General features: G+C 54.6%; 1 protein-coding gene across 1 annotated transcript; it reads right to left on the reverse strand.

Annotated features, from left to right (window-relative positions):
• Positions 1 to 6,865: 6,865 nt before the first annotated feature.
• LOC135302163 (mas-related G-protein coupled receptor member H-like) lies at positions 6,866 to 9,652 on the reverse strand. Its single transcript, XM_064422624.1, has one exon. The coding sequence runs from the start codon at positions 9,650 to 9,652 to the stop codon at positions 8,768 to 8,770; it is 885 nt and encodes a 294-aa protein (XP_064278694.1). The 3' UTR covers positions 6,866 to 8,767.
• Positions 9,653 to 13,045: the final 3,393 nt, after the last annotated feature.

The following is a 13,045-nucleotide window of genomic DNA, read 5'->3' on the forward strand; positions in this document are numbered from 1 at the left end:
AATAACAATGTCCCTTCCCTTGGGTTGCTTCTGCTGGGAGCCACACCTGGCCTTAATCAAAGCAATTGTGCTGTAAATTACCAGCACAGTCATGGGTACAACAAAGAGGAGCAGGATGATGGCCCACACAGCAATGAGGGCTGCCCGGCAGTGCTCCTGCTCGTTGGCTGGGCACAGGAATGTCACTGTGGGAGCCTCACTGAGGAGAGCAGAGAAAGCCCAAAACTGGACACTCATCACCAGAAAAAACAGTTCCTCAGGAAGGTCACGGCGGTAGCAGAGCTCCAAGAGCATTTCGATACCCACCTCAATGCTGAAAGATGTCACCCAGAACGGCCCCCAGTAGCAGGAGACCACTGACAGTCGGAAAAGGAAACGCAAGGTATACCAGAGGCAGGATAGGAGAGCAGGACACGTCCTCCACCAGGAAGAGGAGGGCGGATGGGAATGTGAGGAGAAGGATGAGGAAGTCAATGACAGCCAGGTTTTGGATGACAAATTTAACACCCTTCAGGCCGAGGAGGCCGATGACAGCCCCGTTCCCAGCCAGCCCACAGAGGCAGATGAGCAGTGTCACACTGTGTGTGGCCACGGTGGTGACATCAGTTTCACACAGATGGTCCCCTTCAGTGGGTGAGACAGGAGATGGGGACACGGTGCTCAGCTCCATGGATGGACGCTGGGCAGGCAGTGGGATGTGGCTCCTGGCTGTGGTCAGAGTGGATGGGCAGTCAGTGCTTGGAGAATCCAGGGATGGACCATGAGGCTCCTCAGCAGCTCCCTGCAGTGGGAAGGATTCAGAGGGGGAGGAATGAGATGTGCAGAGGAGGAGGGCAGAAGAAATTGTGGATTGAGAGAGGGAGGCAGGAGCATTGGGCAGTTCAGCAGGGGATGAGAAGGGAAGCTCAGGGCAGAGGAGGAGGGAGCTGAGGAGGGCACTGCGGTCACCGGGAGAGGGTGGTAGGAACAGAGCAGCTGCTGCTGGAGGAGAGGAAGGTGGGGTAGGGAGGAAGGAAACCATTCCACTGACCTGTTCCTTGTGGGGCAGCAGCAGGCAAAGGGGTCTGTGCAGTTCAGCGGCGCTTCCTGGTCCCTCTTGCTCCTTTGGGATCCGTGTCCTAAAGCGGCTCCTGGCAGGTCAGTGACATGAAGGAGAAAGTGCCCAGATCACCAGGAGCTCCCCACTCCTGTCCCACTGGCTCCTCTCTCTGCCCTGTCCTGCTGCTGTTTTCCAAGGCTTGGTGGATTCACGGGGGAGTCAGAAATTGCAGCTTTGGCTACGTCAGAACTTCACTTCCTCTGAGATATTTATCTTCTTTTTTTTTTTGCTACAGAGGAAGTGGCTTTTGTCAAAAGCTGTCAATGGCTCCTCATTTCCTCCTGATGCGAAACCTTCCTTCCCTGCAGAATGTCCCATTCTCCGACTACCTTCCCTCTCCTGACAGGTTTCTACCATTCCTTGTTTCTCTTCCCTGAGGGGTCATTGTCCCTCCAGCAGCAGAGGGATGCTGGTGGCACTGGAATGCTGCCAGTGCTGGTGAGTCATCTGGGTCCTTCTCAGAAGTAACTCCTATTCCAGGAAGAGCTCCAGGATCATTGCCTGAGCTTCCCCATGGCCTGAGGAAGCAGAGCTCAGCTGCTCACTATCCTATCCTATCCTATCCTATCCTATCCTATCCTATCCTATCCTATCCTATCCTATCCTATCCTATCCTATCCCATCCCATCCCATCCCATCCCATCCCATCCCATCCCATCCCATCCCATCCCATCCCATCCCCATCTCTGCACTCCATTCCCACCCCATTCTCCATCCTCACCCCATCCTATCACATCCCACAGCTTTCCCAGACAGCTGCTGCTCCCCCACTCTGAGCGTGGCCTGTCAGGCTCTGCTCTGCTCTGACTTTGCCAGCATCCAGACCCCCTCCAACGTACTCTAACCCTCTCCTGACCCCTCCAGCCTGCTCTGACACCCCAGAACCACCCAGGGCTGATTTTTTTCCCCTGATAGCCTCACTTCTACCCCGCTCCACCTGGGATCCCCGGCAGTGTCCCTGCTCCTCCTGGGAGCCATAGGGATCTAGGACCCAGGAGGGAGGAGGAAAGCCCAGCTCCGATGTGCTTCTCAGGATCACACAGGATTATAAATGTGGCTGGAGCCAGTGAAGAAACAGATTAGGAGGTCTGCAGTGGTTTTGGAGCAAGTTCTGTAAAAAGAAGCAACAGTGCATGGCCAAAGGAAAAGTTCAAGGCAGGGTCACCTTTAACATCTCAGCACTCGCGGCATACGACCACCAGAGACCCCTTTAAATGATCCTCCAGGGCCAGGAAATGACTCCCAGTAGGAGGAGGACGCATGCAAATTAGTTCTAGGAAAGTGATGTTTGTGTATTAGATAAGAAACACACTTTTGTGAGTGTGTGTGGTTTTGATGGATAAAGCCCCTGTTGTAATGTCTCACCACACACAGAACAAGGGGAGATCTTCTGTGTGTGCTGTGGAGGTGAAGAATTCCTGCTTCCTAATTCTTCCCAATGTGATTGAAAGTTTATTTCAGCCCCTTGTTAATTACTTCCTAAGCCCATCACTACCCCACATGCCATGCCATCCCATCCCAAGCCATGCCATGGCCGCTCCCCGGGCTGAAGCTCTGCCCTTCTGGCTCTGCTGCTCTCCAGTAGGGACATTTGGGATCAGCAGCATCCAGATGCTTCCTGGCGCCTCCCGCCCCCTCCAAGACACCCAGAGCCCCCGGGGCCGCCTTCCCCTCCCCGGCAGCCCCACTCCAGCCGGGAGCAGGGACATCTCTGCTGTGACACCTCGGAGCACTCGGGGGGCAATGCTGAGCCCCTGGGCCATCGTGTCCGTGCCGGCTGTGCCGCTGCCAGCCCAGCTCTGGGCACTCGGGATCACTGTTCCTCCAGGGAACACAAGCCAGGGATGTGTCCCCTCCCTCCAGCCACATTCCCGGCTGGCAGCAGCAGCCAGAGGAAGCCGGGAGGCGAAGGCAGCTCAGGGTTCACGGTGCTGTTTATTGATATCACAGCCCAGTGGGATGCAGGACCCAGGTGCCAGGGGGAATTTTGGGATCACAGCCGTGTGGGGTATGATCCGTTTTGGGAATGGTGTTCTAGGACCCCTGAGGGAGGATCAAAGCCATGCTCCAATGTGCTCCCCGAAGAGCATCCCTCTCACATGGCCCTTGGCAATGCCCCTGCTGCCTTCTCCTGCAGAATTGACCCTGTGGATATTTATTAATCAGGTGACTCAAGGAAACCCTCAGCCACTGTCACGGGGTGCTTCGCTAGTGCAGTGGAAGGGATAAGCAGGCTCAGACTGCCATGGAATCATTGGAATCATTCCCTGCTGGAATCATTGCTGCTGGCAGTATTTTCTTCTGGCTCCCCAAAGACCCTCCAGAGAGATTCCCTGAAGGACCCCATGGAGCCGTTCTTCCAGCATCTCCCTACCAGGAATGAGATGATGGGTTTGATGGTGCTGTTGATGCTGGCAAGCAGGAAACCAGGCTGGGAAGGCAGAATGGTGTAGCTGAGCTGCTGCAGGAAATTCCAGAAGGGGGAGAGTGGTGAGGAGACGGAGGAAGATAATAATGTGGAGCCTTTTGGGCTTGCTCTTCTGTGAGAAACATGAGTCCTGAATGGAGAAAAATATGCTGGAAATGAGCATGAAGGGAGCAGAGAGGAGGAGGTGGAGGGTGTACATGGAGATGAGAGACACCTGGCAGTGAAACTGGCCCAGGGAAGCCACTGCTGGATGGAGAGCAGTGACAGCAAAGAAGGTCACTGCAGGGCACTCATACCACGCCTGGCAGGCACTCAGAAAAGAAAGAGCAGCAGCAGCAGAAGGAATTGAAGGCTACAGAGCCTAACCCTGTGATGTTCATGAACAGCACACGGTATGGCCCCACGCTGGAGCACAAGAGCGACAGCCGGAAAAGGAAGCTCAAGGACCCCAGGGGCACAAGAGCAGAGCAGACCACATCCTCTACAAGGAGGAGCAGTGTGCATGTGAGCATGAGGAGGAGGAAGAGGAAGACAGCGACAGCCAGGTTGAAGATGAAGTCGGTGCTGAAGCCGATGCTGAGGAGGCCGATGACAGCCCCGTTCCCAGCCAGCCCACAGAGGCAGATGAGCAGTGTCACACTGTGTATGGCGACGGGGGTGACATCTGCCTCACACAGATCATCTCCTTCAGTGGGTGAGGCAGGAGACGAGGACTCACTGGTCACTCCATGGATGGACACTGGGCAGGCAGTGGGATGTGGCTCCTGGCTGTGGTCAGCGTGGATGGGCAGTCAGTGCTTGGAGAATCCTGGGATGGACCATGAGGCTCCTCAGCAGCTCCCTGCAGTGGGAAGGATTCATTGGGGAGGAGTGAGATGTGCAGGGGAGAAGGGAGGTGGAAATTCTGGGTTGGGAGAGGGAGGTGGTGGGGCTGGGCTGTTCAGCAGGGGATGTGGGAGGAAACTCAGGGTAGAAGAGGCATGACCTGGGGATGGCACTGCAGTCATCATGATAGGATGGCAGGAACAGAGCAGATGCTGCTGGAGGAGAGGAAGGTGGGGTAGGGAGGAAGGAAACCATTCCACTGACCTGTTCCCTGTGGGGCAACAGCAGGCAAAGGGGTCTGTGCAGATCAGCGGCGCTTCCTGGTCCCTCTTGCTCCTTTGGGATCCATGTCCTAAAGCAGCTCCTGGCAGGTCAGTGACATGAAGGAGAAAGTGCCCAGATCACCAGGAGCTCCCCATTCCCACCCTGCTGGCTCTCTCCCCTGCGTATCTCGCTGTTGCTTCCCAAAGACATGGTGGGGCCATGGTAAAGTAGGAAATTACATCTTTGGCTGCATTAGAATTTCACTTCCATTTGTTTGGTGGTATGTTTTGGGGGGGATGTATGTTTGGTTGTTTGTTTTTTTGTTTCTTTGTTTGTTTTTTTCTTGTTTGGTTGGGCGGGGAAGGGTTGTTGGTTTTTTGGGCTTATTAGCTACCAAGGAAGTGAGATTAGTCAAATCTCCACTTGAAAAATAGAATGGGTCATCTTTTCCTCGTGATTAGAAACACTCCTTCCCTGGACAATGTCCCGTTCTCTGACTGCCTTCTCTCTCCTGACAGGTTTCTGCCATTTCTCATTTCTCTTTCAGGAGGGGTCATGGTCCCTCCAGCAGCAGAGGGATGCTGGTGGTGCAGGTGGCACCGGAATGGTGCCAGTGCTGCCAGAGCAGGTGGAGCATTGGGCTGCTTGTCAGAAACAACTCCCTTGCTGGTAAGAGGTCTGGGATCATTGCCAAAAGCTGCCCTGGGCCCAAGGAAAGTGAGCTGAGCCAAGAATTCCCATTTTTTTTCATTCAAATGGAGGCTCACACTGCCCAAGGGCAGCACAGCAAACAGTTGCTCTGTGTTGATTTGTCACAGCCTGGTTTTTTGGTAGCAGTGCCACAGAAATGGGTTCCTGTTGGAAGCTGCTGGAAGCTTCCACCATGTCTGACAGATCCAGTTTCTGATGGCTCTGAAGATGGACATGCTGCTGGCCCAATCGGAGAGGTTGGTAACGCCTCTGCGATACGATATTTCAGAAGAAAATCAAAGCAGCACACATGCAGTTTTTACCAGGGATGGCGAGGCACCGCTGCTGGGGCCATCCCGGTGTGGTGAGCGGTGACGCGCCGCGGCCGCTGCCATCCTGGTGTGGCCCAGGAAAAACCTTGTGGAGGGCAAGACCCGGGCAGAGAGAGAGAGAGAGAGAGAGACGTCCCTTGCTTCCAAAGTGGAGCTGCCTGTCTTTGGAGGACTGCATCCCGTGGAAGAGTGACCCAAGCCATAACAGTTTGGAGGAGACTGTTTGCTCCTGGGGGGGACTCACATTGCAACAGTTTTGTCAGGACTGGTGCTGGTGAGATTAGAGCCATACGGAGGGAGTTCATGGAGAACTGTCTCCCGTGGGAGAGACACCATGACCTAGCACAAATAAACTCCTCTCCCTCAGTGAACAGAAAAGATCTCAAGTGATGAACTGACCAAAACCCCCACGCCATGTCTCCCTGCACTGTCAGTGGGAAGGAGGGAGGGGCTGGGGGAAAGAAAGGTGTTTTAAGTTTTATTTTACTTCTCATTATCATCCTCTGAATCTCTTAATAATACATTTACTTAATACAATTTATTTTGAACCTGGTTTTCTCTATTCTTGGAGTGTTATTTTCTCCCAGTCCCCATCTCAATTCATGAGCCTGCAGCGGCGGCTGGCCTCTAAGAGAAACCCCAGCTAGCTGCGGCCAGCACCGCCAGCAGCACGGGGGCTCTCCCGATCGAGGGCTTTGCTAGGAGAGCGCCTAAGGCTTATGCCTTCTGGGGATGAGGATTCGCGGTGGAGAAGGAGAGAGGCTGCTACCCACAGGGCGGAAGAAGGAGACAGACCACGGCAGCAGTTCAATCTGGTCTTAATGAACTCCAGGGAGACTGCCAGCCGAGGACCCAGACTGGGTCCTGACTGGGGTTTATAAAGGGAGGATCCTCAGCCAATCGGAAAAAAGATGGGAGTGGTAAGAGAGTGAAAGATAACGTGGGGTATCCAATAGGGGGAAAGTAGGGGTGGAGTTATGGCTCCTGGTCCAATCACTCGATGCCCACGGTAGAAGGTTCTGGATTCAAAGGTGGGGGCACTGAGTGACGGACAGGAGACCAGGGAGGGATCACGGGTTACTACAATGTTTGGGGGGGAGGAGAGAGGCTTGACTGACGGGGCAATCAAGGGAGAAGGAGAACCTGGGGAGAACCATTACAAGAAGGGGTACAAGGGACAAACCAACTCAACTTAATACAGTACAGTAGTAACACAATACAACATAAGCCCTTTGTTAATTTTTGTTTCCCTCTCCTCCCCCAGCTGACAGCAAGAGAAGGTGAGCAAACAGCTTTCCTGGGTGCCTGGTGTTTGGCCAGAGCCAAACCACGACAGGCTTGCAGCCAGGTTATCAGCATCAGAGCCCACATTTCTTACTGCCAATACCCTTGATGATGCAACAAAAAGCAATAGGGGACCAGATTTTGGGGTGCTGTGGTGCCCCTTCCAGCCCTTCACCAGAGCTCATCATTCTCCTCCTCAGTCCTGGGAATACTTGTGGTTGTTTTTTCCTGATCTCACCCCTTTGCAAGCAGGGACACCTTCCACTAGGTCAGATTGCTTCAAACCCCATCCAGCCAGGCCTGGTACAACCTCCAGCAATGGGGAGGCCAGAGCATCTGTGGGAACCTGTGCCAGGGCCTCTCCACCCTCACAGGGAAGAATTTCTTGCCAATATTCCACTTCAACCTGTGCTCTGGCAGTGGAAAGCCATTCCCCATTGTCCTGTCACTCCAGGCCTTTGTCCAAAGCGCCTCTCCAGTTCTTGGAGCCTCTTAAAGCTCTGGAAGGGGCTTTAAGGCTCCCTGAAGCCTTCCCTTCTCCAGGCTGAACATCCCGAGCTCAGAGACTCAGCAAAGCCACAGGGCGAGGATTGATGCCCCGTGGAGACAACGGTGACAAACACAGATGTCACCCTGCTCCTGGAAGGGGCTGGCTCTGCTGAGGACCATGGACTCCCCCTCCCCTTGCATCTGGGACCATCCGAGCCTGCTGAGGGAGAGCCCAAAGCCAGGGCAGAGGGAGAATTTCTGAAGGCACAAAACCAGCAGCAAGGACATCAGTAAAAACCAGGTTTAATATTAAGCAAGAGCACACCAAAGTGCTGTCCCTGTGTGTGTGTTTGTGTGTGTGTTCATCGGCAGGAGACAAAAGGACAGTGAGGGTAAGCATTTAAAGGAAAATGGCCCAAACCCAAACCCTTTACAGCACTCCAACTTAGCAGTACTTCATTTATACATTAATATTAGCAATTCAGCAGGGGAAAATCAAATAGCAACATTTAACCTTTGTTATGCCTGACACTTGCTTCCAGGCCTGACCCACTCAGATGTCTCAGGCACTAACACACCTGAGAGAGCAGCATTTGTGCCACATTTGCACAGCAGCTGCACACGTGTGTGCACACGGCCAGAAAGAGTCAGTGCAAGGTCCCTGTGAGAAATTCCCCTGGCAGGCAGTGAAATGCTCCCTGGGGATCCCTCTGCATCTCCTCACCGAGCCAAGGGCTGGGCCTGGAGCACTGGGGGATCGGCCCAGGAGCCGTCGGCGTTCGGGGATCAGCCGAGGGCAGCAGACGGGACAGATCCCAGCTCGGAGAGGCCCCACTCCCAGGGAGCTTCTGCTCAGCGCTGCTGGGCCCAGGAGAGCTCCAAGGGTCTCCTTTTGGGCCGCTGCTCACAGGCCCAAGGGATGGGCGTCACTCACAGCAATGTTTCACCCTGGCCACACTTCGGGCAGGCAGCTCTCTGGGAAAGTGGGAGAGCAGGGATGCTGTGGCCTTCAGGGAAGGAAAACAATTCCCAAGGCTGTTGATAAAGGCCCAGGAGGTGGTTGGACAGCAGCAGTTCCTGGGAGCAGAGGGTGTTTGTGATCAGCGCCAGAGCAGCTGAGCCCAGGGGCTGCTCCTCAAGGCTGAGGCCTCACAAGCACGGATCAGAGCCCAGAGCAGCCTGGAAAGGGGCTGGGGATGCCCCAGCACAGGGAGGGTGACACTGTGGGCATTTACTGACCAGGAGACTCAAGGAATCTCTCAGCCACTGTCCCAGGGTCCTTCAGCAGTGCAGTGCAAGGGATCAACAGGCTCAGACCCCAGTGTCCAAGGCAGGATCATTGCTGTGGGCAGCGTTTTATTCTAGGTCCTCAAAGACCCTCTGGAGGGAGAGCCGGAGGGACTCCACAGAGCAGGACCTCCAGCACCTCCCTGCTAAGAAGTAGATGAAGGGCTTGATGCTGCTGTAGATGCAGGTGAGCAGGAAAAAAAAATGGGAGGGCACAACAATGTAACCAAGCTCCTGCAGGAAATTCCAGAGGAGGAAAAGGAGAGTGAAGGGACCAGTGAAGACAATAACAATGTCCCTTCCCTTGGGTTGCTTCTGCTGGGAGCCACACCTGGCTTTAATCAAAGCAATCGTGCTGTAAATTACCAGCACAGTCATGGGTACAACAAAGAGGAGCAGGATGATGGCCCACACAGCAATGAGGGCTGCCCGGCAGTGCTCCTGCTCGTTGGCTGGGCACAGGAGTGTCACTGTGGGAGCCTCACTGAGGAGAGCAGAGAAAGCCCAAAACTGGACACTCATCACCAGAAAAAACAGTTCCTCAGGAAGGTCACGGCGGTAGCAGAGCTCCAAGAGCATTTCGATACCCACCTCAATGCTGAAAGATGTCACCCAGAACGGCCCCCAGTAGCAGGAGACCACTGACAGTCGGAAAAGGAAACGCAGGTACACCAGGGGCAGGATAGGAGAGCAGGACACGTCCTCCACCAGGAAGAGGAGGGCGGATGGGAATGTGAGGAGAAGGATGAGGAAGTCAATGACAGCCAGGTTTTGGATGATAAATTTATCACCCTTCAGGCCGAGGAGGCCGATGACAGCCCCGTTCCCAGCCAGCCCACAGAGGCAGATGAGCAGTGTCACACTGTGTGTGGCCACGGTGGTGACATCAGTCTCACACAGATGGTCCCCTTCAGTGGGTGAGACAGGAGATGGGGACACTGTGGTCACCTCCATGGATGGACACTGGGCAGGCAGTGGGATGTGGCTCCTGGCTGTGGTCAGAGTGGATGGGCAGTCAGTGCTTGGAGAATCCAGGGATGGACCATGAGGCTCCTCAGCAGCTCCCTGCAGTGGGAAGGATTCAGAGGGGAGGAGTGAGATGTGCAGGGGAGGAGGGCAGAAGAAATTGTGGATTGAGAGAGGGAGGCATTAAAGTTGGGCTGTTCAGCAGGGGATGTGGGAGGAAACTCAGGGCAGAGGAGGAAGGAGATGAGGAGGGCACTGCGGTCACCAGGAGAGGGTGGCAGGAACAGAGCAGCTGCTGCTGGAGGAGAGGAAGGTGGGGTAGGGAGGAAGGAAACCATTCCACTGACCTGTTCCCTGTGGGGCAGCAGCAGGCAAAGGGGTCTGTGCAGTTCAGCGGCGCTTCCTGGTCCCTCTTGCTCCTTTGGGATCCGTGTCCTAAAGCGGCTCCTGGCAGGTCAGTGACATGAAGGAGAAAGTGCCCAGATCACCAGGAGCTCCCCACTCCTGTCCCACTGGCTCCTCTCTCTGCCCTGTCCTGCTGCTGTTTTCCAAGGCTTGGTGGATTCACGGGGGAGTCAGAAATTGCAGCTTTGGCTACATCAGAACTTCACTTCCTCTGAGATATTTATCTTCTTTTTTTTTTTTTTTGCTACAGAGGAAGTGGCTTTTGTCAAAAGCTGTAAATGGCTCCTCATTTCCTCCTGATGCGAAACATTCCTTCCCTGCAGAATGTCCCATTCTCCGACTGCCTTCCCTCTCCTGACAGGTTTCTACCATTCCTTGTTTCTCTTCCCTGAGGGGTCATTGTCCCTCCAGCAGCAGAGGGATGCTGGTGGCACTGGAATGCTGCCAGTGCTGGTGAGTCATCTGGGTGCTTCTCAGAAGTAACTCCTATTCCAGGAAGAGCTCCAGGATCATTGCCTGAGCTTCCCCATGGCCTGAGGAAGCAGAGCTCAGCTGCTCACTATCCTATCCTATCCTATCCTATCCTATCCTATCCTATCCTATCCTATCCTATCCTATCCTATCCTATCCTATCCTATCCCATCCCATCCCATCCCATCCCATCCCATCCCATCCCATCCCATCCCATCCCATCCCATCCCATCCCCATCTCTGCACTCCATTCCCACCCCATTCTCCATCCTCACCCCATCCTATCACATCCCACAGCTTTCCCAGACAGCTGCTGCTCCCCCACTCTGAGCGTGGCCTGTCAGGCTCTGCTCTGCTCTGACTTTGCCAGCATCCAGACCCCCTCCAACGTACTCTAACCCTCTCCTGACCCCTCCAGCCTGCTCTGACACCCCAGAACCACCCAGGGCTGATTTTTTTCCCCTGATAGCCTCACTTCTACCCCACTCCACCTGGGACCCCCGGCAGTGTCCCTGCTCCTCCTGGACATAGGAATCTAGGACCCAGGAGGGAGGAGGAAAGCCCAGCTCCTATGTGCTTCTCAGGATCACACAGGATTATAAACGTGGCTGGAGCCAGTGCAGAAACAGATTAGGAGGCCTGCAGTGGTTTTGGAGCAAGTTCTGTAAAAAGAAGCAACAGTGCATGGCCAAAGGAAAAGTTCAAGGCAGGGTCACCTTTAACATCTCAGCACTCGCGGCATACGACCACCAGAGACCCCTTTAAATGATCCTCCAGGGCCAGGAAATGACTCCCAGTAGGAGGAGGACGCATGCAAATTAGTTCTAGGAAAGTGATGTTTGTGTATAAGAAACACACTTTTGTGAGTGTGTGTGGTTTTGATGGGTAAAGCCCCTGTTGTAATGTCTCACCACACACAGAACAAGGGGAGATCTTCTGTGTGTGCTGTGGAGGTAAAGAATTCCTGCTTCCTAATTCTTCCCAATGTGATTGAAAGTTTATTTCAGCCCCTTGTTAATTACTTCCTAAGCCCATCACTACCCCACATGCCACGCCATCCCATCCCAAGCCATGCCATGGCCGCTCCCCGGGCTGAAGCTCTGCCCTTCTGGCTCTGCTGCTCTCCAGTAGGGACATTTGGGATCAGCAGCATCCAGATGCTTCCTGGCGCCTCCCGCCCCCTCCAAGACACCCAGAGCCCCCGGGGCCGCCTTCCCCTCCCCGGCAGCCCCACTCCAGCCGGGAGCAGGGACATCTCTGCTGTGACACCTCGGAGCACTCGGGGGGCAATGCTGAGCCCCTGGGCCATCGTGTCCGTGCCGGCTGTGTCGCTGCCAGCCCAGCTCTGGGCACTCGGGATCACTGTTCCTCCAGGGAACACAAGCCAGGGATGTGTCCCCTCCCTCCAGCCACATTCCCGGCTGGCAGCAGCAGCCAGAGGAAGCCGGGAGGCGAAGGCAGCTCAGGGTTCACGGTGCTGTTTATTGATATCACAGCCCAGTGGGATGCAGGACCTAGGTGCCAGGGGGAATTTTGGGATCACAGCCGTGTGGGGTATGATCCGTTTTGGGAATGGTGTTCTAGGACCCCTGAGGGAGGATCAAAGCCATGCTCCAATGTGCTCCCCGAAGAGCATCCCTCTCACATGGCCCTTGGCAATGCCCCTGCTGCCTTCTCCTGCAGAATTGACCCTGTGGATATTTATTAATCAGGTGACTCAAGGAAACCCTCAGCCACTGTCACGGGGTGCTTCGCTAGTGCAGTGGAAGGGATCAGCAGGCTCAGACTGCCATGGAATCATTGGAATCATTCCCTGCTGGAATCATTGCTGCTGGCAGTATTTTCTTCTGGCTCCCCAAAGACCCTCCAGAGAGATTCCCTGAAGGACCCCATGGAGCCGTGCTTCCAGCATCTCCCTACCAGGAATGAGATGATGGGTTTGATGGTGCTGTTGATGCTGGCAAGCAGGAAACCAGGCTGGGAAGGCAGAATGGTGTAGCCGAGCTGCTGCAGGAAATGCCAGAAGGGGGAGAGTGGTGAGGAGAGAGAGGAAGATAATAATGTGGAGCCTTTTGGGCTTGCTCTTCTGTGAGAAACATGAGTCCTGAATGGAGAAAAATATGCTGGAAATGAGCATGAAGGGAGCAAAGAGGAGGAGGTGGAGGGTGTACATGGAGATGAGAGACACCTGGCAGTGAAACTGGCCCAGGGAAGCCACTGCTGGATGGAGAGCAGTGACAGCAAAGAAGGTCACTGCAGGGCACTCATCACCACGCATAGCAGGCACTCAGAAAAGAAAGAGCAGCAGCAGCAGAAGGAATTGAAGGCTACAGAGCCTAACCCTGTGATGTTCATGAACAGCACACGGTACGGCCCCACGCTGGAGCACAAGAGCAACAGCCAGAAAAGGAAGCTCAAGCACCCCAGGGGCACAAGAGCAGAGCAGACCACATCCTCTACAAGGAGGAGCAGTGTGCATGTGAGCATGAGGAGGAGGAAGAGGAA

Source organism: Passer domesticus, chromosome 6, assembly GCF_036417665.1.
Source record: "Passer domesticus isolate bPasDom1 chromosome 6, bPasDom1.hap1, whole genome shotgun sequence".
Classification (NCBI taxonomy): domain Eukaryota; kingdom Metazoa; phylum Chordata; class Aves; order Passeriformes; family Passeridae; genus Passer; species Passer domesticus.